This window comes from Eutrema salsugineum, unplaced genomic scaffold (genome assembly GCF_000478725.1).
Source record: "Eutrema salsugineum unplaced genomic scaffold, Eutsalg1_0 scaffold_13, whole genome shotgun sequence".
NCBI classification, from domain to species: domain Eukaryota; kingdom Viridiplantae; phylum Streptophyta; class Magnoliopsida; order Brassicales; family Brassicaceae; genus Eutrema; species Eutrema salsugineum.
The window spans coordinates 6,129,919-6,155,781 of NW_006256885.1; the positions used below are offsets into that span (position 1 = coordinate 6,129,919).

The 25,863-nt window shown below is 33.3% G+C and overlaps 3 protein-coding genes across 5 annotated transcripts; all 3 read right to left on the reverse strand.

The window, feature by feature from the left end:
• Positions 1-2,912: 2,912 nt before the first annotated feature.
• Positions 2,913-4,079, reverse strand: LOC18023425 (zinc finger protein ZAT5). Its single transcript, XM_006407501.2, has one exon. It carries the CDS (start codon positions 4,077-4,079, stop codon positions 2,913-2,915), a length of 1,167 nt encoding a protein of 388 aa, XP_006407564.1.
• A 6,681-nt stretch (positions 4,080-10,760) lies between these two features.
• LOC18023426 (S-protein homolog 8) lies at positions 10,761-11,153 on the reverse strand. Its single transcript, XM_006407502.2, has one exon. It carries the CDS (start codon positions 11,151-11,153, stop codon positions 10,761-10,763), a length of 393 nt encoding a protein of 130 aa, XP_006407565.2.
• A 9,642-nt stretch (positions 11,154-20,795) lies between these two features.
• LOC18023427 (serine carboxypeptidase-like 7) lies at positions 20,796-23,977 on the reverse strand. Of its 3 annotated transcripts, XM_024159278.1 has the most exons (15): positions 23,558-23,977; positions 23,355-23,464; positions 23,114-23,259; positions 22,939-23,015; positions 22,717-22,839; positions 22,519-22,621; positions 22,379-22,416; positions 22,170-22,271; positions 21,993-22,079; positions 21,823-21,900; positions 21,676-21,747; positions 21,489-21,607; positions 21,270-21,383; positions 21,136-21,181; positions 20,847-21,048 (listed from the first exon to the last, which is right to left on the reverse strand). In XM_024159278.1, the coding sequence occupies exons 6-15, from the start codon at positions 22,553-22,555 to the stop codon at positions 20,968-20,970; spliced, it is 774 nt and encodes a 257-aa protein (XP_024015046.1). In that variant the 5' UTR covers positions 22,556-22,621; positions 22,717-22,839; positions 22,939-23,015; positions 23,114-23,259; positions 23,355-23,464; positions 23,558-23,977; the 3' UTR covers positions 20,847-20,967. The 3 variants fall into 3 exon arrangements, with proteins under 3 accessions (XP_024015047.1, XP_024015046.1, XP_006407566.1); XM_024159279.1 differs by lacking the exon at positions 23,558-23,977 and having other exon boundaries at positions 20,796-21,041; positions 21,115-21,181; positions 23,355-23,494; XM_006407503.2 differs by lacking the exon at positions 23,558-23,977 and having other exon boundaries at positions 20,848-21,048; positions 23,355-23,494.
• Positions 23,978-25,863: the final 1,886 nt, after the last annotated feature.

The window sequence follows — 25,863 nt, forward strand, 5'->3', positions numbered from 1 at the left end:
AATATTTAACAAAAATAGTTTATTATTCTCTCCGATTTATATTAATTATCGTTTTAGAAAATTTTGTTTATTTTAAATTAGTTATATTTTCCATTTTCAATGAAAACTTTATTAATTTTTATTTTTATAATTACTTTTATTATACAATTTGTTTTATTATTGATTGAATTATATTTAAGTAGATAATTAATGATATTTTTATATTAGAAAACTAATACAATTAATATGTTTTTAATCTGTATGGATAAAATTAAAAAAATAATTAAATAAATCCAGAAAAAGTAATTTTTATATATATTACGAACCAACTCTTTTAAAAGTGTCTAAACCATTAATTTATCAAATTCTAACTATAAAAACAAAATTTGTGCAATATTGAATCATTTTAAATTGTAAAGTATTTTGGTCACTGAATTAAAAATTCCTTTTATACTAAATGCATTGTATATATATCTTATATCATAAAATACTGCAGTTTTAAATGATACTAATTAGAGTAAAAAACCTTTGTAAGAAAACTATATTTTTTGGAAAATATATATATGCAAGATATGTAATGGTTTTATTTTCATCAGAAAAAAATTCAATTTTTGACATTTGCCTTTTTCCTCATACCAGGATTCCAATATCTTAAAAAAAAAATAATAACAATATCTTCCGTTGGATATATTGGGGCTTTTAAAAAAAAATACTAATTAGTTCCTTATGCCTCGAGATTAGTTTCAAATATTTAACTTTAAAATACTGTCTAGTTTTGTCTAATCACTTAATTTAATAAATTTTCTTTAACTAGGATAATGTCATTTCTTTTTGGGTAAAACAGTAATTAACGGTGTAATTAGAGATATTGTCAATTACAAGATGTAAATAGAAATTGTGATGTTGGTAATACTAATTAGTTTAAATGTTACAAGCTAACGAGAAGTTGACCCTTAAAAAAATGTTAATGAGAGAATAGAAGGTGAAAAAAAGGAGTGACAGGTACGTTTGCTTGCAGAAGGATACTTTACCAATAAGGCAAGCTAAAGGGGATGAGACTTGGTCCACACGAATCATCATCTTCCCAATTTTCTGTTTATATTTTATTCATTTTCATTTATTTTCTTCTCTTCTTCTGTCTTCTAGTAATGCAATTTTCTTTCAATTTGCAGATCTAATTTTTGGACTAAAGTTTGATCAGTCTTATATATTTTTAGTTTCCCTTTTACATAAGATAACTCTAATTTTTTATGATTAGTTCTTAGTTTCTTATAAATTATTCAAATTTGCTTTTTCTTTTTTATTAAACGAAGTTTATATATATATACGAGAAAAAGTTGTTAATATCTATATATATATATATATTTATTTTTTTAAATTGCATGTATATATAATATACTTAGCGCACATATGTATTTTTTCTCCATTTGTAATCTTTTGATTGCCTGAAAATTACTTCTACAAATGAGAGTAACGTATTTCAAATCTAACAACTATGGATATTTATATATTTTGTCAGCATTTAGATGAAAATGTTTTGAAAATTATACGTATAGAGCGCGGGGCGAACGAAGCATTATTGTAATGATAATCTCTAGGGAATTGATTATTTTGTTTCTGCTCCGTTTCTCAACTATTCGAAAAAGAGTTGAAACTTGAAAACGAAAAATATCCTCCTCTTATAATTACATACATTTAGAACAGTAAAGTAAAAAATTAAATAAAACATTTTTTTATCTATATATTTTAGGCTGTCAGTGCTGACACCACTGTCCCCAAAAAAGGACAAAATGCTAAAATATCAAGACAACTTTTTTCAGCCTAATACTTACCTCCCCCCCCCCCCACCCCACCCCCCAAAAAAAAAGAATGGGCGACCCTCGGGATTAAATTATGGGCCTGACTTTTTAGAAAATAATGTTAAAGCCCATTCGTTATTTGTAGCCCATTAGTTATATGTAGCCCCATTAGTTATATGTAGCCCATTTTAATGGCAGACAGATTCTCCTACTGAGACTAAAACAACATGCATTCCGTCTTCGGAAGGCAAAAATGTAATACACTCAGAAAAGTGTTGTGAATTGAAATTCCGAAAAGTAGTTGCATATTTCAATGATTTGCGACATTCTATTTCTTTTTAAATTTGCAACCATCTTGTGACTTTTAATAGAATTAACACCAGATTAGTTTTTAGTGTTATATATATCCATAGAAAGTGGTGCATCACTGCATTTGATGTTGTAATGTTGATTGTACATGGTCGAGTTTGACAATAATAAAGAAAATAAAAGCAAAACGGGCATAGTAATACTGTATTTTGGTCTTTCACTCTCTTTTAATGTCAACACTAACACTTGTATTCTGTTAGAATGCAAGTTTTACAAAACGAGTAAGGACTTGTCACGCTCTTTTCATGAACTTTACTTTCTTTTGTTTTTTAGAGGATTTTTTTTTTTCTCCGAAAAAGACATTCTTCATCAGTTAAAAGTACACATGAACTTGACATAAGTCGTTAAACAATTATCATTAGAGGTCAATTTCAAATATTAAGAAAAAGGGTTGTACAAAATGCTTAGCTAGAATAATATTTTTTCTTAATACTAGGGGTAAAGAAGAGAATAAAATGGAGACTATGATACTTATTACAGGATTAATTTCCAGCCAAAAGAACTTACATTAACTTGGATGTAATTACATAGCATCTGCACATATAGACTAGGAACACAAATTAAGAAAAACCGTGTGGCTAATAGGTATATATATTTGTATAGTATGGAGTTTTGTTTTGAAATGAAGTAAACAAAGAAAAAAAAAAAGGAATCTTACAAGTCTTGTACAAGCAAGGAATCAGTAATTTCTTTTAAAAAAATGGTTCATCAATTTCAGCGTAAAATATAAAAATCAATAAACGAATTTGGTTATTGAATTTTAATTCAGTAATGGCAATCCACCAATGTAGGAGCAGTAGACAAAACTAGAGACTTTTGTTCTTCTCTCTGTGTCTTCTGTTGTGTTTGTTCATGTTCTTGTTCGTGTTCTTGCTTTGAAGCAAAGCTTAATCCGTTGACTCGATTCTCATCTTCCGGGGCAGGTAGATTCAGATCTAAATCTAACGACACAACCGCACTCCTCGCTTTTTTAACCGGAGCCTGAACCGGACCATCGGACATCGGATCAAACGACATAGGTGACAATGACAAAGCCGTGTTTGCAGTAGCCGCAACCGCTACTGTTGCGGTAGAAGCGGCTGCTGCGGCCACCACTGCGCCTCTATGACGTCTCATGTGACCACCTAAGGCTTGTCCGGATGTGAATTCGGCTCCACATATCCCACATTCATGGACCTTATTATTACTCGCTTTGCCGTATACCACAAGCGATCTATGGTTATTATTGTTGTTAGGAGTTGTGGTGAGGACTTTGTTGAGTTGAAGAGAAACGGCGTCGTCGTAGATAGACTTCTTGAGGTCATGAAGACCCGCGGCGGCTTTAGGCTTCTTGTGGCTGGCTCTATGGCCACCAAGAGCTTGGAAAGAAGGAAAAGTCCGGTCACATGTTTTGCATTGGTAAACATAGTAACCGGCTCTTCCTCCACCGCCGTTCGTCGTGGTCCCGTTAGATGAAGATGTCTCTAGAAACCTCCTGCTGCTAGATCTATACGCATTGTTGTTGTTGTTACCGGATTCTTGGTAACTGATCATAAGTTGTCTTGTTTGTTGTTGTGGTTGTTGATGGTTGTGGTGACCTTGGGCGAGGAGGATCAAACAATTAGCCATATCTTGGTCTTCCTCGTCAGCCGCGGCCTTTAACGTCTCATTGTTGTTAGAAGACGAAGAGGCAGAAGATGAAGATGTCACACCATTGATCAAAATGTTGTTATCATTCTTGTTGTTGTTGTTGATCATCTCATCATTGAGACACTTGTCCTTGGAAACAAGACTAGTGGACTCTTCTTCGACATCTGGTTCTTGCGAAGACATAGGAGGGACGATAGAGAAAGGGATTGGGGAAAGCGGACGCTGCCGCTTAGTGCGTTTTCCTTTAAGGATCGATGATGATTGCTCCTTAGCGGCCGATATCGCCTCCTCAGCTATTTCCATTGGCTCTATATAGAGGGATTCAAGAGATAAAGAGAGAAAAAGTGGAATTGATCAATTGAAAAAGAAGATGAATTCATCAGAGAGAATTCGATTTGAAGATGGAGGATGAGCAGGGATTGCATTATTTGCTTATATATAAACATGTATGTGTGTGTTAAGAGAGACATATGTGTGTGTGGATTGGAGAGATGCATACATAAATAGAGAGTGATTTAGGGAGAGGAGTCAAAGAGAGACACCACATTCTCAAGTGTGTGGAATATGTTGGACTTGTCTTTTTGCAGCCTCTTAAATTTTAGTACTTCTGTTATTGTCTCTATTACAATTTTCCCAACTTGGCAAACTCATCACAATACACAAGAGCTAGAGAGAGGAGAGAGAGAGAGAGAGATAGAGAACCAACAATGTATAAATTTAGACAATTACTTGAGTAATGTGTTATTTGTCTCTTCATTATCCCTTTCTTTTACTCTGTATAACAAACTTATTCTTGGATTAGTTCTGTCGAAAGAATCACATGTGGCTTTATTTATTTTATTTATCAATATTTATTTTAAATAATTACATGTGGTTGAATCATCCGGTTGTCGAAACTGATAAAAATGAATGTTTTTTAATAATCCGGATCTAACAATTAACTCAATATTTTCTTTTGTTATAACTGTGACTGATACAAATAACGATCGAATATTAACTAGACGACACGCTATTTTTATCAGCTATATACTACAATTCTTGTTATCTGATCTTCTAGTTTTGCCATCGCGGATAAAATATTAAATAATTTTAAGAGCAAAAAAAGAAAACTAAAATGGAAGTAAGAGGCCAAGAGATTACTTTGGGTGAACGAATGTGTAGATTAATGATAGTGCAAGCCTGGCTCTCACGGAATCTACGGCTCTCCCTTCGTCTCTCTCTACCATTACTCCACTCCATCTTCTTCTTTTTTTTTAAGAAAAATAAATAAATTATTTGGCATATATTTCTAGTTAATACGTATGCGTACATGTTTGTTACATGAATAAATAAAATCTTCTAATTAATTTCTAAAATTGACACACACACACCAAAGAAAAAAAAACTTAAGTCCAACTAATATTATGTCCTAAGAGTTCGACGACTTATTAATGCAGATTTGAGACAATAATTGGGAAAAGTATAACTTAATAATGACCAAGTCTCTTAGTTGAAACTAAATTGAAAATGTGTAAATTGAAGAGAATTTCGAAATAACCAAACATAAATATCAACCAAGTAGAAATTTAATCAGCATCTCGTTTCATTCTTGTGTGTAGTGTATAGATACATGTAAATGCGGTAAATTCAATTAATATTGCTAATTAATAATTTATGTTAGATTAGAGCCATAAGTAAGGTGATATATGTATATATATAATGTATATATGTTCGTATCATTGTTACGTTTTCTAGAATCATGCATATTCGCATGAATTATAAATAACTGTTATTTTATCTAAAAAAAACTTGTGAATAGAAAGTCTAACTTGTGTATAAACTACAATTTCAAGATATAATAATATAGTTTACACATGTTGGCGTGTGTATGTATTATGAAGTATATGCTGATTTGTTCATACTTGCATGATGTGAAGAGCACCTTCACGTAAAGAATAATATTATTAAGTAACAAGAAATCAACAAGTGCAGCTCATCGTATTTCCACGACTTTTCAGATTGCTAATCAGTAACAATGTTTCTATTTAATATCTATATTGATTAATCCGATTAGACTAACATTGCGAATACTAAAAAGTGGGTAATCTGGTAACTAAGACAAAAATTAATATGTTAGAGGAATATTTTTTGAAATGAAAACTTAGATTAATTTTGAACAGTTTTCATATAAAAAGCTGAAGCGAAACATGAATGTATACTTCTACTCACAATATAGGTGTATGTCTAATTTACATGCCAGTGAAAATGGATCAACAGCATAAACTAATGAGAATATATGTCAGTTTCTACTACTCTCTTTTTCAAACAAGTTTAATTACATTTTATAGATACTTTTTTTTTTTTGATGCAATATGGATATTTTCTGTATGAGCACTTGATATACTAAACGAACTTACATTTTTCTCAATTAGTAGCATATTTAGTTGATAAGTGGTCTTCTGACATGTTCACATACTCATATGCATAAGCAAGTATCATAATTTAAGATGAAATATTAAATCTGTGAATTTAGGGGATTAGTTATTGCTGAAATAATTTTATATGAAGTCTACTCTCCACTGTTGGAAGTAGCTAATAATTAGCATAAAATGATAGTGACTAATAATTGCTTATTCTCAATGATTAGAGAAGAGTCGACTGGATAACCTGGACTGCATGTAATAACCATAACATATATATACAATTACACGTTAGTACATATTTTCTGTATTATATACTTCAGTTAAGTACATATTTTACTGCACTTATTCATTGTAACATTGTTGACTAAATTAGTCTCCACTATCTATTGCTTGTTCATGTCCTTTTTTGTCATCTAAATTTCATTAAGAAGGCCCTTAAAGCAGGGGAAGCTGAAAAAACAGAGTTACTCTGAAAAACAGAGACCATCAACCATAGAGTCGAAAGCACTAAAAAGACTAGCTCCAAAAAACAGCTATAATGGGCTTCCTTGGGCAACGTAGGATGGGAGACGAAGCTCTGCTACTACGCTTTTAGCGATGGCTGCTGCCCCTCGGTTCGCTTTAGGTGGCTCGAAGAGAATGTCCCAACCAATCTATTGTTCACGTCCACACTCAAATTATAAACAAACATTATATTTTTTTTGTTTAAATAAACAATCATTTGGTTACCCAAAAAAGTCAGATCGATACATTTACGTCCACAGACAAATTTTTGAACGACTATATTAATTTATTGGACGATGTAGTAGTGTTGTATATTTTACGTACATCCTACTGTTTAGAATATTCTTGCAAACGTCTTCCAACTCGTAGAATGCCCATATTAATTGAAAAATTCTACATCGATATATATTGTAGAATATTTAAAGTAATGGTGGCCGACTGAATGTTTTATTGGGGTACTTATAAAAATAACCGACAATTTGAAGTCAAATGCAAAAATAACCTCTTTTTCTCTCTCTTTGATAAATATAAATGTCATTTTTTCCCTAATATCTCCTTACAACCACATATATTCACAAAAATGCCATTATGTTTTTAAATTTTGTTTTTTCTTAAAAATACTAAAAAGACACAACCATCCTAAAATATATCATTTATTTACGAAAATGCTATATTCTTCAATTTTGCCAACCACCATTACCAACCAGTTTTGAAGCTCTAAATGTTTGCCCAACCAATTTTGAAGCTCTAAATGCTTATTGTTTCGCTTATAACTTCATTTTACCTACAAATTTCTCTCCAATTTCATCTAAAAAACTCTTTCATGCTCATTTTTATAAATTCCAATTTCATAAATCATCTATTTTTGGAGATTCTTGCATAACAATGACTTAGCTAGTTTGTTATCGGTGCTATACAAAATTATGGGTGTTTGTCAAAATTAATCGAGTTTAAATTGGAAGTAGGTAAACATCTACTTCATTTTCTTTAACATTTAGCTTTGTTTCGCGAAAGCAGACTTCTTTTTCAGTCTGCTAGTCAACGCAGAGGTTAGATTTGCAATTGACTTTTTTTTTAATATTTGTGTAAGCAGACTTCAAAAGAAGTCTGCGAATTGTCCTTTGTAAACAAAAAAAATCATGTAGACTTCTTTTGCAGTCTGCGAGAAGAAAAAGTTATTTTTAGAAGTCTGCTATTTCGTAATTTGACTCGAGAGATTATTTTTGCAATTGACCAAAATTTTGACCACTTTTGATTTTTATAGCAGACTTCAATTAAGTCTGCTACAAAAAATAAATAGCAGACTTCTTAGTCTGCTATTTATTTAATTAAAATTCGGTCAACTGCAAATCTGACCTCCGCAGACTTCTTTAACAGTCTGCTTCGAAAGTCAACATTTTGGTCAATTGCAAAAATAACCTTGAGTAGACTTCTTATGTAGAGTAGACTTCATAAACAGACTTCTTTACTATAACAGACTTCTTAAAAAGTCTGCTCTAAAAGTCAAACTTTTAGTCAATTGTAAAAATAACATTTTCTTCTCGCAGACTGCAAAAAGAAGTCTATTACGAAAAGTCAAATATTTGGTCAAATGCAAAAATAACATTTTCTTTTTAGAAGACTTCAACGTGAAATTTCCCCGGCGGATTTTGAACGGATGTCTGTATTTTTTTAAATTTTAAAATGTATTTTATAAAGTATTTGTAATGTTTTTTTTTTAATTTTAAATTGTAAATGCATTTTATATATGATTCTTGCACCTGTATGAGTTTGATGTGTTTATGTGTTATAATTATAAAGTTATAATTTTTTTTGGTTTGAAAGGTAATTAGCACATCTAAGCAGACTTCTAAAGAAGTCTGTAGATGAAGTTTGTTGTTACGTATTAGCATATCATAGCAGACTGCATAAGAAGTCTGCCTAATTATTTTTCTTAAAAATTCATTTTTGAAATATTTGTTACTTGTAAAAATGATTTTCTTGTTTTGACATGTTTATTTGTTTTTTGTGTTGCATCTATATGAGTTTGACGTTGTTATGTGTTATAATTACAAAGTAATGAATTTTCTTATTTGATTTAACTATTTTTGCAGACTTCTAAAGAAGTTTAGAAGTCTACTTCCTTTCAATTATTTTTATTTGTTATTGTTCTTGCATTTGTATAAGTTTGAAAAATCAGTTATTCTTGCATTTACCTGTCATGGTTTGTCCTCAACATTAACTATTGGCCACTTTTGTTAACGGTCTTGATAGTATATAAATTACTTTATTAACGCATACAACGTTAACAAACTCTTGTGGTCTGGTGGAAACAGATCCACTTGTTGCCCAAAGTACGTGGGTTCGAACCATTATGCTTCCAATTTTTGTTATTTTTTTTTGTTTTTAAAAGGGCATAATTGTAATTTTGGTTTCGTCTTCTATCTAGGTTTTTCGAGTTCTGCAACTCTTTTTCGCGGCCGCAAACCAATTTTTTCACATAATCAGTCAGTTTTTTGCATTATTCTTATTATTCACACCTAAATCTTATAGATCTGGCATACATATATATACTGATTGGAAGAAAACGACCAAATTAGAAGAAGATGAAATCAACAAAACATATATTTATGTCAGGCGACATAAAAAAAAAAAGTTACCCATCTTTATTTATATTATTATTAGTAATAAAGATAAACGTCGTAAAACATAAGCATCTCTGATGATGAGAGCATAAAGACCAGCGAATCTAAAAAGTCACCGGCCCCTAAAATTATCTTCCCAGTTATATGTGTTTTTAATACTTGCTAGTTAACTTTTAGCACGAGCCATAGCCTGAGACAGCACAAACAAGCCCTTGCCATTGGACGGCGTCGTTTTCCAGAAGTCTACAACCCTAGTTTACGGTTTACGGTTTAAGCAGACTTATAAAGAAGTTTACAACCCTAGTTTAAAATTATTCACTTTTTATGTTTATCTTAGATGGTCTAAAATGATTTATTTTTATTAAATTATAATTTATATAGATCATACTTGTTGACATTTGATTTATAGAAACAAATTTCAATTTAAATTATTTTTATATAATTTTAAATTTTAAATATAAAATTTAATAATATATCAGACTTCTTATAAGTTTGCTCTGCAGACTTCATTAATATTTGCAGACTTCGCAGGGTTAAAATCGTAATAGAGCTCTCCGTTTTTTTGTTTACTCATGTAGGAGATAATAGTAATTTCTCTACCCTTTTAACCTATTTTTATAATAGGTTGAATTTGGGGTATACTTTTGCATTTGCATTCAAATTGTGGCATATTTTTAGCAGTTCCCATGGTTATTGGACATTGAACCCAAGGCTATATTTTAATGCAACACTTCCATCTCCTTAATTATATATATTTATATATATATAGTACGTTAGTAACAGTACATCTATGATCACCAAAATGATATATGCTAAAAAAAAATTAGTTTCTTAAAATAAGTATGAAAGTTTTTATTTAGTATGTTAGAAACATACTAAATGTCATTTGTTTGTACATTAGTTGAACTTTATAGTGCAACCGAAAAGGACTCCCACATTTTCATGTGTGTTAAGATTTTGTAAATTTCGTATTTGATTAAATCGTCGATCGATCAAATTTGACGATTAGCGACTAAACTTTTAAAATCTTGATAGAGATATGATAGTGGGAGAGTTAAGGAGAACAAGTCGGTTGTATATATATAAGTTCCGTTTAGAAGACAAATCTTTTAATTATTGAGTGAGTTGTGCCTTGTTCTTGATCTCGTGTCTGCTTTCATCATCGCACGTTTCTTATATATAGAAAATTAAATTCGAAACAGGAAAAAACAAAATCATGTTTACTGCTTTTGACGAATCATGTTTTTCATTTGACAATATGTTTACTATAAGCAAGAATGAAAAACTGAAGAAGAAAAAAAAGTGTAACAAGTACGTACGTATATTATTCAGTTATACACAAATTAGTTGAGAAACATATAATTACAAAACACAAACACATATATACACTATATATATAGTATATTATACATGAACAAATTAATTGGAAATCATGAAACCCTAGCTAGCTAAATTCAAAGTTTATCACCCCAGTTATACCTGAATTGAAAAGGTTTACCACCGATAGACTCATAGATGCCACTTTCCCTAGCGGACCATCTCATCCAAGTGTGTCTGGATTTATACTTCTTAGATTCGTAAGCGACGAAAGTCTGAGTAATCTTGAAATTACGACCGCGCCACAAATGACACCAAATAAGGGTTTTGTCAAGTATATGATCCTTGAAGCTAAAATGGTATAATCCATCATATTTTCTCACGTGCCAACCCCAATCGTTGTCCCCTGATTTGCAATGCACTTTCAGAAACTTTCCGTGCCGCAAATTGTTGTAGATAAACACCGACCCTCCTTCCGCTTGTTCCGTGCAGTATAAGCAAACAACCATCAGAATTACTGTAAGACGCATCATTTTTTTTTTTTGGTTTGTTTTTTTTTTGTTTTTTGGAGTAATGAATGGATATTTCTTCAAGTATTTATACACGTTTTTTTTTTGAGTAAAGGATTGTTTAAAAGGCTGCGCGTAAAAATCTGTCTTTTTTTTTTTTAATAAACTTTGTTTTTTTCTATTTGACTTGTGTTCACCCTCGGTTTTTCTATACCGATTGTCATTTTACCGTTAAAAATAACTAAAGAAGATAATGATATATTTTTTAAAAGATTTGGAGAAGGGATATTCAGAGATTTATCGATTTTACCGCAAAAATAGAGAATTCTTTATTTAATTGAGGTGCTCTTTTAATTCAGTCTTGATTTCCCCTTAAATAGTTTTCTTTTCTTAATCCAATTCCAAATTTAATCTCCAGGAAATATACTTGATGTGGACAAAAATATAAATTCGATTTGGTAAACTCCGAAACTTTTTAATCCTAATGATTTAAGTATCAGACAGAGATATTGGCGCTACACAAATGTATAATTGATTTAGATAAGTAGAAGTGACACCTACATACTGACTCCTGTATATTTTTTGTTTAGTTTTATGTGAAAATAGGGTATTTGCTGTTCCAAATAACAAGATCGGGTATAATAATGTAACAGCATAGCCCTTTTTTTCTTTTTTCTTTCCTCATTATCGTAACAGGCCAAACTCTTTTTCAAGACCTGTTGAGAGAGAGATATCATGTGATCATTCGGGTCGATAAAGCTCAGGGTTAGGTCCGAATCACAACAATCCATATAACTAAGAAAACACGGTTTTTATGCATGACAAGTTTCAGTTTTTTGGTTTGTCAACATCTTAGACTGGGGTCTGGTTCTGATAAAATTATAATTAAAAATGTAAATAAAAAATCATTTGTTATTTTGTTTATGTTACAGTTAAATGAAAAATCGATATTTCTTATAAAGATATGAAAATGCAGGAAACTAGAGATATGTAGAATGGACGTTAAAAGGAAAGCAAATTATATCAATCAAAATTGTTCTTATTGATATAGTTGTCGACTTGTCGCCATTATAATTTTTTTTTTTTTGTTAACGAGTTTCTCAGTATATTGTAGAACGAGAGAGTGGAAAAGCGGGAATTTCATGTAAAAACTCTGAAGTCGATGATAACAAAATCTGCAGCAGGAGAAAATGGACATAGCTCTTACGTTAAAATTGAAGTAATAATATTGAGTTAGTCTAACACAAAATATCTGATCGCATCAACTTATCTTTTGGGAAACTGAGAAAGAGAGACAATATCACTACAAGAAAGATCGGCTTTTACGTCGACAGATATCGACGTAAAATCGACGTACAATAGCATTTACGTCGAATTAACGATGAATTAAAAATCGTCGTAAAACGATCGTCGTAAAACCGAAATCGTCGTAAAATTGTCGTAAAATTACCAACTCCGGAAAATCGTCGTAAAATCGTCGGGAACTATTCGTCGTAAATGCGTCGTAAAATTTCCAACGGATGTACAACGAAAGAACTCCATCATAAAAACGACGTAAAATCGATGTAAAATTACATCGATTTAACAACGATTAGGAGACGAACAATTTCAATTAAGGGAAACTAAATTTTTAATTGTCGATGTTAAATCGTCGTAAAGTTTCGACGTAAAGCCGACGTAAACTTATTCGTCGTAAATTCGTCGTTAAATATTCGACGTTAAATCGACGTAAATTTACGACGAATTTACGTCGATTTATAAATTAATTATTTAATTCGATTTTAATTTAATTAATGAATTTTTAAAATAATCAAAAAATTAAAAATAGAAAAATTTGAATTTAAATTGAAATTTAAATTCAAAAATAATTTATAAATAAAAAAAAAATTAATACAAATTGTTTTTTACAAAAAAACCTAATCTATACAATGATGTCGTAATCGTCGAGGTTGAGATCGACGTCACGAGGAGGCTCTCCGTCTTGGCCGCCCGTCGCTGCTAGGTCGACGTTTCCCGTCTGCACTACCGGAGCCGAAGTCTGACCGCCCGTCGCTGCTGAGACCGGAGCCGAAGACTGACCGCCCTGCGTCTGGTGGTCCGATGGTCCAGTACCGGAATTACCACCGGTCTCAAAAACCCTCCGTGCTCGCTGTTGCCTCGCTCGGATTGCGGTGGCCAACTGCGGAACCGCTTCCGCAATGATGTCGAAGAGATCATGTATCTCGGTGAGCTCCTGCTTCTGGGCCACTTGCTCATGCCTGAGACTGGTGATCTCAGCATTGGCCGTAGCAAGCTCCTGGCGAAGCTGCGGATCCTGCGTGCGGAATCCGGAAGCCGTAGCGGCAGGACAGTCTCTAATAGAGCCCATCCCTAAAGTTCGGCCCTTCTTCTTCGGAGCAACCTATAAATGGAAAATAAAAACGTTAATTATTTATTAAGTAATTATAAATATAATAAATTTTAAAAAAATTGAAATAGATATCATACCTCTTCGAAAATCTAGTCTTGCTCAGCGACGGTCAACGGTACTTGGATAGTACCGTCAGGTGTGGCCTGGGTCTCCCGCTCGGCGATCCGCTGCATAGCGGCATTGTAGATCTCCTCGGACCGAGCGTCGACAAAGCTTCCGTCCTTCTTCCGGTGAGTGGTCTCGAAGAGCTTCGTCATTGGAGGTAGTTCTCGTCCGTTCTCCTCGGCCTACCAATTAATAAACATTATTAGTCAAAAATATTTAATTAATTCTAGCAATAAATAAAATTAAAATAATAATGAAATCATTTATATTTAATTACTTACCATCATGAGACGTCTTCCCGCAAAAGATATTTGGCCAGAAGTGTGCGGGGTCACTAACTTCTCACCAGTCACCGGATCGACCCGGTTTCGGATGGCCGAACACTTAGCAGCGGTGGTTTGGGCATGCGGGTCCACCCAATACGCCTTCAACCCGATCCAACACCAAGTGGACATGGAGCTCGGCTTTGCGTCGTCGCCGTCGGTCTCCCATTTCCGCTTCCAATCAGAAACGGTGTTGACTAGGCGTTTCTTCGCATTTTCCTCGAAAGCTTCGCGGACCGTCTAGTTGATCCCGATGTCCCAGTTCCACCGTTGCTGCAAAAGAAAACAAAAAATTAGATAAACAATATAAAAATAAGATTAATTAAATTTAAAACAATTTAAAATAATATAAATAAGATTTTAAAAATATTACCGCGAAGCACTTGTACCAGGTGTCGCACGTCTCTTGCGACACCTTGCTCCAATTGACGTGCGGCTCCACGAAATGACTCTTAATTGTGTCGAAAACGCTCCGCCCGACACAATTATCCAAAGTAAACCTATGAAACCAAAAAAAAATTATTACATTAGTATTTAAGTAAATTAAAGCGTTAATTTAAAAACTATAAAAAACAAAAAAGTTTACTTACCAATAAGAGCCTGGTTCCGCTTTTCCGGGAACCAGGCGTCGTAAAGCCCCCCGTCCCGGTAAGGCTAGTAAATCCTCAACCGTAAACTGGACATACGGATGAGGAGGGGCGGGTAACGGTTCGGCAGCCGGGGCGGGTACCGGTTCGACAGCCGGCGGTGGAGGTGGTGGTGGAGGCGGTGGTGGAGACGGCTCCGCGGTATTCGGAACCTCGGAGGCTCCGGAAGATGAAGGGACATCGGTCCCGGTGTTTCCCGAGGCAGACGCCCGGGAAGAATGTCCGTCCGCCATGAAATTGATGTAATGCGTCCTCCGTCAAGTCATCGTCTGCAAAACCGAAAAAAAATTATTTTTCAAATTAATTACAATTAATTTTTAATTACGATCCTAAATCTAACAAATTCCGATCCTAAATCTAACAAATTCCGAGCCTAAACTAATTCCCGACCTAAACCACTTGAATTTCTAAACTATTTAAAATTATTATAATTTTAAGTAATTAAAAAAAATTATTTACCTTTTTTTTTTTGCGTCAAAAGGAGGAGGTGGGAAGGAGGAAGCAGAGAGAGAGGAAGGAGAGATGAGCGACGAAATGAGGAAGGGGTGAGGTCCTATATATAGAATTTATATTCGTCGTAAATTCGACGTAAACATTACGACGAATTTACGACGAATTCGTCGTAAATTCGTCGCAAAGGTCCCACTGTACAACAAAGCGAGTAAGACAAACACACGTGGCTGTATCTGGGCTTTGCGACGAGTTTACGATGATCCGTGCTATTCATCGTAAAATCGTCGTAATGTTACGACGATTTTACGACGAATCGTATAAATCATAAAAATTAAGACGGCTGTGTATCCACAAATCGTCGTAAATTCGTCGTAACATTACGACGAATTTACGACGAATTATACCAAAACTGATGAAATTCAAAAATTGAAACATCCATAAGCACATACAAGCATGTCTATTCATGATAAATGTGGTCTGTATAACTTTCTAGCATGTTTACATAACTTAATGAAGAATTTAATAAGATGTAAGATAAATCCATACATCTTGTGTAAATGTATATAACACCTTAAGATTACTTGATAAACACATATATGTCAAATTTTGATTTTTTTTTTTTTTGTTTAGAAAGTTGTTTTACCTTATGAGATGGTAAGCCATTTCATTCTCCTCATCAAAATCCCCCCTGAACCCCATAAAAGATTGATTATAAGATTTAGGGGTTACATTTCGTCGTATTTTCGATGGTATATTACGACGAATTTACGACGATCACTCCCATTCGTCGTAAATTCGTCGTAATAAAAACCACATTTCTACAAGTTCCTGAACCTTATACTACATACTCTTATATAATACATCAGTTTACTTAGGAAAATGAACCCAAAAACCATTCTGTAAGTTGGGAAAGCTAAACCCTATAGGGTTTAGGGTTTGCATATTACGACGAATTTACGACATTTCTAAATAATCGTCGTAAATTCGTCGTAATAATCAACATATGTCCAAGTCAACACTTAAACAAATTTTCATCAACATTTAATTAGTCTTCATTAATTGGCTTTAATTTTTCAAAAATTTAAATTTGACAAATGTTACATTGAAACATTCAAAGCATGCAATTAAATGTCAAAATATTTAATTAGTCATCATCAACATTTTCCTCGGTGTCCTCATCATCATTGTCATCATCATCACTCCTTGTTTGAAATTCGTTAGCACCTTCTTCAGTTTCGTCCCCATGTAGATCTTCAACTTGTCGATTACGTGGATCAATTAAAAGAACATTTTCTTCAACATCCGGTTCTGTAATGTCGACACAATCATCTTGTTGCATTGGCGGGAGATCTACACCATCAATTATACCCCTTGGAGCAACTTTGACAACCGCCAGCCATGAAATTCTCGTATTCCGAAATCGAGGATATGGAACAAAGGTGACTTGTTCTGCTTGAGATGCAAGTATAAATGGCTCGAACTTATTGTATCGCCGAGATGCGTTTACATCTACCACTCCAAATTTGTTAATTCGCACTCCACGACCTACCGTAGGATCAAACCAATCACATTTGAATAATACAGTTTTCATTCTGACTAATCCGGGGTATTCCACTTCAATTATCTCTTTGATGATCCCATAAAAGTCTACTTCACCTCGTACACAAACTCCATAGTTTGTAGTTGCCCGTTGAGTGCCATGACTATAAGTATGAAAAACATAGCCACGTGTGAAATACATAGCTGCAGTAGTTATCTTCGAAATAGGACCTAGGAGCAACTCATGAAACCATACTGCATATGTCATGTCATCATGCTCGACTTGACCTTTTAACCACAATGCATAATGTTGGTCTTTTCGCTTGTTAATTTCATCTTCTGAAACACCGACAATGCATTCTCGGACTTGACTGACGAAAGTGCTGAAATTTTAAAACATTGTTAAGGACATTTCGTATGTTCAATCAAATTTTAATCATACATGGTTATAATTATGTACCTCTCATAAGGTGCCAATTCCTCGCAATTTAGAAGTATATATGTATGTGTGCTGTGGTAGTCTTGTTCGTTTGACCAACAAGTTTCTTTTAGTTTCCCACTTAGACGTCCAATTGGTGAGAATATATCAGGCACACCTTCTATTGCGTAACTTTGTCCTACACCCCCATCGTCGTAACGTCTTGGAGCCCGTTTGCTACCATGTTTAAGCTGAAATGCATCAGTCCTATGAAGACAATAAGGACATGATAACCTCCCATGCGTTGTCCAACCTGATAGCATTCCGTATGCCGGGAAATCGCTTATTGTCCACATAAGCACCGCTCGCATCGTAAAATTTTTACCACTCGAACAGTCATATGTTCGTACTCCAACATGCCACAACTGGTTTAACTCATGTATGAGTGGTTGCAAAAAAACATCAAGGGCCCGCTTCGGGTGATTTGGACCAGGGACTAATATACTTAGAAACAAAAACTCTCTTTCCATGCACATATCTGGAGGAAGGTTATATGGCGTAAGAATCACAGGCCATAATAAATATTGCCTACCAGACATACCAAATGGACTAAACCCGTCAGTGCAAAGACCAAGATAAACATTTCGCTTAGACCTAGCAAAGTCTGGATGTACGGTGTTAAAATGTTTCCAAGATTTCCCGTCAGACGGGTGAGTCATTTTGCCATCTGTTTGTGAATGTTCCGCATGCCATCTCATCGACGCAGCTGTCCGTTCGGATTGATATAGTCTTTTTAACCTATCAGTGATAGGAAGATACCACATTCGTTGGTAAGGAATCTTCTTACGCCCAGCAATTTGCGGTCTATATCTTGGCTTTTGGCAGAAACGACATTCTTCAAGCTTCTCATCATCTCTTCAAAAAAGCATACAATTATCAACACAAACATCAATCATCTCAGAAGGCAATCCAAGACTAAAAACCAGCTTCTGAATTTCATAATACGTTTCGACAGCCAAATTATCATCTGGCAAATATTCTTTAATAAGATCTGCCCAATCGTTCATGCAAACTTCAGATAGATTGTGATCTGTTTTTATTGTCATCATCCGAGCTGCCAATGATAATTTTGATAAACCTTCCCTACATCCCTCGTACAGAGGCTGTTTTGCTGCGTTTAACATATCATAAAAGCGTTTCGCATCTGCATTGGGCTCCTCAACAGTATCAGCATGTGTTTCATGAAATGCATCAGTAATCATTTCATGCATCCTATCATGATCTTCACCCTGAACTTGACTACTTTGATAATCATTGGACGCTTCAAAATCCACATGTTCTTGATGATTACTACTACTCCGTGCAGCCATCTGACCACTACTTTGACCATATCCCTCTCCATGCTGATACCAAATAAAGTATTGGGGCATGAACCTTCTATTCAATAAATGCTGCCAGACAGTGTCAATAAGAATATGTTTCCTATTTTTGCATTTCACACAAGGACAATACATTTTGCCGCTTTCAATTACAGTTTCCAGAAGGCCGGCTTGGTACATGAATATTTCCAATCCGTTTTTGAAGTCTTCAGTCAACGACCCATCACCATTTTTGGGCGTATACATCCACTTTCGTAGATCGTATATAGACATTTCAAAAACAAATATTTGACTTTTTGTTTCTGAAATTTGATAGAAATTTCAACTACTAAAAATTTTACTTAAACATTCAAAGACTAAAAAAATTTGTGTCTTTATATGTTTTTTTGGGATGATGGAATAATGAGAGAAGAAAGGGTATATATAGAATATTTTGTTTGGTTACCAACATATTACCATTGCATATTTACATCAAATTTACGTCGAAATAAAATTTACATCACATTTACATCGATTTTATGTCAACTACAAGATAGAGGACAATTCGTCGTATTATCGATGTAAATATTACGACAAGATTACGACGAAATAAAATTCGTTCTTTATTCGTCGTAAAATCGTCGTAACATTACGACGATTTTACAAGGGTTATTTTTTACGTCGAATTTACGACGAAATTTTTGATCGTCGTAAATACGACGTAATGTCGTCGTTAATTTACGACGACTACAAATCGTCGTAAATAATTCGACGGAAAAGTCCCTCTTTCTTGTAGTGTATCTTTTAAAAACATCAAAACATGCAGCAGTTATCCACTGTTTAAATTCGGGAATCCATTGTTGGAACAAATAGAAAGTGCAAGATAGTTTAAACCTGCTGTTATGTATATATAATTTGAACATGACCTATAAATAGTTTTGATACGGCTCTGCATGTATTAATGACAACTTGTGTAGACCAGATGATGAGATGATTATGACCAGTAACCCTTCCTGTAGAGGATTCCTTCGTTGATTCAGCTCTTAAAAAGAGTTTAAATTCATACATAGATATTCATTGAATTCATAATTCTATTTACATTTTTAGTATATTGTGACACTAAAATTGGAAGGTAACTTAGCTCATTAGCGACACAAAATAAAAAAATAAAAAAAATAGGAAAACTCACTGAAATGTTGTCGATGATATTCCATCTATTTAGAATTATTTGATGTTTAAGGTTTTTGCACACAGATTAATGATACATTTAATTTTTATTTTTTTTACATTAAAAATATTATTTATAATTTATTTAAATATCATTCAGCCAATAAAAAGATAATCTGCAAAATATAAAAGATCAAAAATAAAAAGTTTATTAAATTTTACATTGAAAAGTGAGAACATCAAATAATTCTAAACAAAAAAAATTCCTAAAAGATCAAATAATTCTGAACAGAGAAAGTATTAAACACACTTATTTGAAAATAGGAAAATTAAAGGAAAAAGCAATACTGTAAATGAAAATTATTTTTTTTCTGGTCCAACTCTGGTCGAGTATCTCTGGATCACCATTTTTGGATAAGTAAATTCCATAATCTTTGGCATAATATAATCGTACCTCACCACATCGAGGGACAGAGGCTCCTCTGTATGCTCTAAAATATTTGGAAAAATTCGTTTGCTGCAATAAGCAATGCCAAGTTGTCCTCCCACCGACCACAGCTTCCTTGATGTTAATACGAAACGGAATACCTTTGTATTTCACTGAGCCCCTTCGCTTATCCTTCTTGTTTGATGTGCATTCAACGTTTAGAACGCGATTATTTGGAAGGCGGTTTGCGATTACTAATGCGTTTTCTGCGCATGCTTCATTTTCCCCAAAATTCACAACAACAACAACAACAATTATCAGAAACCCCGTTATTTGATGATTCATTCTTCTTCTTTTATTTTCAACTTTAAATTTCCCTTTTGGAAATGAATTAGTAATATGAATCTAACAACATTCACGTGTTTGTATGTTTATTTATACTTTCTTTTGGTGATGAATACTTCTTGTTTATCTACAAAAAAATAGAAAGTTTTAAGGCCATGCATAAAAATTGGAACACAAACGTCAAACGTGAACCAACAAAAATTCTTGCCACAAAGAGGATTATGTGCCAAAAAACTAGGCTGGCCAATAAGATTAAACCAACCGGTTCTACTTACAAACCAAAACTCGGAATTATACTATTCTAAATTCAAGTGGGCAACTATGAGAAAGTTTCTGTTGAGTAGTTACGATTCTTGTAACATCAATCAATAACTTTTTCAAACAAACCAAAGAAATTTTTTTTTTTACAACATTTGGAACTTTTATTCGAAATAAGAAGTAAATTAACTAATAGCAATATAAATTCGTCTCAAATCTTGCTCATCTGGTCTTTTATTCATTCATTTTGAAATGCATATAAACACAATTTGAGAAACCAATCTAGACTGACAAATTTTTATAAGTTTCACTTAAAAAGTCGAAGGTTTCACTAATAATATATATATATATATACACGCTTTGATAGAATTGATATTTTTCTTTGTTAAAGAGGTTGGCCATTGATCCACCTTTGGAACATGATATAACTCTCCTCTGGTTTATACTCTGGAGTGTGTCCTCCTCCCTATATAATCAAACCCACAATTCAATATTAGTGAAAACCGCTATCGAAATGTTTTGAGTGGAAAACAAATAAAGAAAAGAGACTTGCTTTGACAGTAGCAAATGTCATCTTATTGGCATAAGTCCTCGTGTATCTGCCAAAACAGAGCGAGTCTAATGAACTCATACGACAACAGAACGAAATTAACAAGGAAACCCATCAGGATCAAAAACCAGTCATACCCAGCGATTTGATCGCCTATCATCCACGGTCTCCAGTCATCAGTGAGAGAATAGTTAAGAGATCTAATCCAAGCTTGAGTTCCAAGGAAAGGAATAGTCAGGTCGTGATCACCACTGTTCACCCAAAAAAAAAAAAAAAAAAAAAACTCACAAAACTTACAAGAACAGAACTAGTCTTGAATCTTGTACTACTTTAAAAGGCAGAGGCTAAAATCTAACCTAAAGATGAGAGAAGGATAGCCTTTGATGCTGTTATTCATATGGTATGGTAAGCTGCTTTTAATGTCTCTAGTGTAAGGTATTTCCCAATAACAACGTACCCATTCCCTTATACTCCCCTGCAATCATACATCCTCGTTACCAAAGGTCGTAAATTTTAAATATTTGTCATATAACTATATAATACCTCATTTATTTGAAGAGCCCTGCGTACACTCTCATCATTGGCCCAGTAGGTAGTTAACACGTACCGATAAGTCTGCAAAATGCAACCTCGTAAGATATCTATATTTTTGTTTTCTCAAAAACAGAGAGGACAAGATGGATTACTTACATAGCAATCGGGAGATGTATCTTCAGATTCTTCACACAATGGCGTCAAGATAAGTTGGTTGTTTATTCTATTAGTGCACTATATAATAACCACAAAAGTCTGAATCAGTGATAATGTTTTTACTAGGTAGACAGAGCATGAGCTAAAAATTTCCATGAGAGTGTGAGTACCTTCTGATATTCTTCAACGAGTTTCAAGCATTCCGTGTTACTTGGATCAACAGTTACATATTCTCCTTTGCAGATTCTCTTCATCGACTGCAACCGCAAATTGAACTGCTTGTTGTAATCTTACGTTCATTGTGGGGACAAGAAACAAACGTAGTACTGTATTTTCGTATTTCATACCTCGTAAAGTTCATCTGAAATCAGTGCCATTCCATGAGCATAAGGAATGCGATGGTTATAATCGATTTCAACTTCTGTTAACGGGTTTCCGAGTACATACCCCTGTTTTTTTTTTTTGGTCAGTACAGCGAAGAAGAATTATAGCTATCTATTTTGACTGCTCGACAAGGTATATATATATATGTAAGAAGCAAGAAATATCAATGAACCTGAAGGTTTATTGGAGGTTCGCAGCATAAATAGTTTCCTGCATCATTGTGTTTAACAGTGTTATGAACAGAAATATTTGACTAAGAAACCAGACTCAAAGAAAAGGGCTTGGAGATTGATATGAAAAAAAGAACCATGCCTTGTGAGATTTCTTGAACAAGTGCCGGAACAACCATACCGGAATAAGAATCTCCACCGACATAGAAAGGATTGGAGAAAAACTCTTGATGCTTGTTTAGCCACTGCACCGAGCCAAAATAAAAAATAAAAAAGGCTCATAATTGTCTATGCACAAAGAGGAGATGCTTCAAGAGACAATCAAGTTAGTCTTTTTCACCTTGTGAAGAAACTCGTGGATCCGCTTGGCTTCTCCTGAATCACTGGGTTTCTCAGCAAGTTGAGTTCTTGAGTAGGAAAAGCCAGTTCCAACAGGCTGATCCAAATATATTATACTCGTAGTCTGAGATAGAAAAAAATACAGAGGTTAAAAGAGCAAAAAGCATAATTCATCATCCGGTTTGGGACCATCATATGAATACAACACATCACTTTGTGCTACCTTAGTCCATGAATACGTAGTAGAGACCAAAGAAGGACGAGTTCCATTGTAAACCTCAGATTTCAGAGTCACAGGCCCTGTTTTTTTTTTTTTGATTCAGACAACTCACAGAACAAAATGAAGTAGAGGCACAACAGAAGAATGAGCTCAAAGAAGAAATGTTTAAGATTTGTACCATTCTCATAAAGAAGACCAGAGAGAGAAGAGCAGCCAGGTCCTCCACTTAACCAGATAAGAAGAGGGTCTTCTTCTGGATTCCTCTCAGACTTGATGAAGTAGTAGAACAATTGCACTTCCTCTTCCTCACCAACACCAATATACCTTTTATTCACAAGGAATCATCATACATACTTTAAAGATCATCTCCAAACTCAGAACAACGGATTCTAATCAATCAGAGGAAGAGAAAAACAAACCCAGTTTCGAGCTCAAAAGGAAGAGGGCCTTCAAAGCCGGGAAGATACTTGACGGTAGAGGCAGAATCAGCAGCATTGAGGCACAATATTAGTAGAAGAAGCAGCAGCTTCTGAAGAGAGGAAATGTAGTCGTTAGCCATTTGGTTTTCTGATAAGGACAATGATCGAATCTTTTAATAGTAGGAAATACACAAAAGGCGTACCGTAATTCACTTGTCTCCTCCTCAATGTCTCCATCTTTGAATTATCGACTTCATTACCGAAACTCTCACGTCTTTTTTCTTCTAAGAAAAATAGGAAATAAAAAGCTTCCTCTGGTAAATTGATTTAACAACCACCACATGATAATTTCGAGCTCCTTCTTTACCCATAAATCTGGAGAGCTTGTTGTTTTGGAATCTCTGAACAATAATCTGGAGAGAGCAGATGAATGATTGACGCCATTACACGCATGGCTAAGTCAAAAGACCCCAAGTTATCTACTTTAGCGTTTTCCCGCCGTTTTTTTCCGCTGGCATCGTCGCGAGTCTCAGTTGAGGCTTCCTGGTGAAGATGTTGATTTCGGGATAACGAGAACTAAGGAAAGATTCAACTTTGAAGAAGACGAGGAGGCAGTGAGTGACAAAAGGTCAAAGTTTCGGAAAGAAGGCCGAGTGACTTTAAAATACCACTGGGCCATAAAATTCAATCAAGTGGCCTAACATATCATTTAACACAGCCTTTACCGCAAATTTGTAATTTACTGTAACTCTGTAACCAACAATAGTATTATTTTACGTATTTTGTGATTTATACTTTGTAGTTAATCATATATATTTTAAGCAAAGTAAAATTTTGAGTTAAAGCTCTCTTATTTATTTTTAGGACGACTAATTACCTTTTAACCCTCCTTATATTTTTTAAAATTAAATTTAATAAAAAAATTATTAAAAATCATAAATTAATTAAAAAATATTAAAAATCATAAATTAAATAAAATATTAAAAATCGTAAATTAATTAAAAATTGTTAAAAATCGAAATTTAATCAAAAAACATTTAAATTTAATAAAAATATTAAAAATCGAAATTTATTCAAAAAATATTTAAAATAGAAAATAACGAAAATTTAAAAATTGGAATTTAATCCAAAAAAAAACATTTAAAATCATATCATATATAATATATGCGAAGTAATTAAAAAATTATTAAAAATCGTAAATTAAATAAAATATTAAAAATCGTAAATTAATAAAAAAATTGTTAAAAATCGAAATTTAATCAAAAAATATTTAAATTTAATAAAAAATATTAAAAATCGAAATTTATTCAAAAAATATTTAAAATAGAAAATAACGAAAATTTAAAAATTGGAATTTAATCAAAAAAACATTTAAAATCATATCATATATAATATATGCGAAGTAAATTTTTCGCTATAAGGTCTCTCATTCAATCTAGGTAACTAATTCCCCTTTATTCGATAATAATTTTTTTTAAATATCCTTAATTAATTAATTTATTTTTGTAGTTTGTATAACAATTTTGCTGCCACTTTTAGTTATTTTGATAATATTAAGATAATTTCAATCAGATTATCTGTTGAGCAAGGTTATCTGGAAAAAAATATACATGTGATGTGGGAAATCTTAGTTTAAGTTGAGAGCTATATATATTACTTTTTAAATGTATCTTAAGCTCAATTGTGGTTTGGTTTCTACATTGGTCGGCTTTTCGTTGTATTGTTTACCATCTTTATTTTTTATAAATCAATTTTCGATTTTTTCTATTGTTTTTTCCGTTTTTCAGTACCAGTAGTAGTGTTCCTCGGTTATATGTTGTTGTTTTGTGTTGTCAGTTATTCTTCCTTACTTAACGTGATTAAAACCATGTCAACATATCATAAATCATCTTCATTGTCTAATGAACAGGTTTTAAGTCTTTTTTTTTGTTTGTTTTAAGTATGGCTTTCTGAATTCTGTTTATTTTTGGAATAATGTAAGAGAGGCCAAATACACTAGCAGGGCGCAGAGGAAAAAATCAAAAAAGAAAACAGAAAAAGGAAAAAAGGGAAAAACGAAGTAGAAAAAGAAGAGAAAAAAGATAAATTGAAACATATAGAAGAACATAGAGTTAACGAAAACGTAAAAAAATGAGGAAAAAATGAACAAAAAGTTCTAGACCATGAACGATAAGATCAAGATGGGTAACACAAAATAGTGAAGAAGAAAAATGATAAGGAGATGAAGAACTCAAAGTTGAAGAAGAAAACTGAAAGAAAAAGAAGAACAAAAATGGTAGATGAAGAAAATAAAGTATAAGAAGATGAAAATCCGACGATGAAAAAGAAAATAAAAAAGAAGAAAGTAAAGATGCGAAAAAGACAAACAAAAATTAGAAAGAAAAAATGTTTGGATAGGACAAAAATGATCAAGAAGAAGTAAAAAGCAGAAGATAAAAATGGCTAATAAAACCAAAAGAAGAATAGTAGAAGATGTTGAAGAATAAGAGTAGCGCTGAACTTAGGCGGC

Bases quoted from the DNA above. Each gene is read 5' to 3' on its own strand.
- LOC18023427 (XM_024159279.1), bottom strand. From the start codon at position 23,494: ATGGCTAACGACTACATTTCCTCTCTTCAGAAGCTGCTGCTTCTTCTA. The intron at 22,080-22,169 runs GTATGAAATACG...TTGCGGTTGCAG, and splicing joins TTTCAGATGAACTTTACGAG to TCGATGAAGAGAATCTGCAA. The intron at 21,182-21,269 runs GTATGACTGGTT...CTGTTTTGGCAG, and splicing joins ATAGGCGATCAAATCGCTGG to ATACACGAGGACTTATGCCA.
- LOC18023426 (XM_006407502.2), bottom strand. From the start codon at position 11,153: ATGCGTCTTACAGTAATTCTGATGGTTGTTTGCTTATACTGCACGGAA.
- LOC18023425 (XM_006407501.2), bottom strand. From the start codon at position 4,079: ATGGAAATAGCTGAGGAGGCGATATCGGCCGCTAAGGAGCAATCATCA.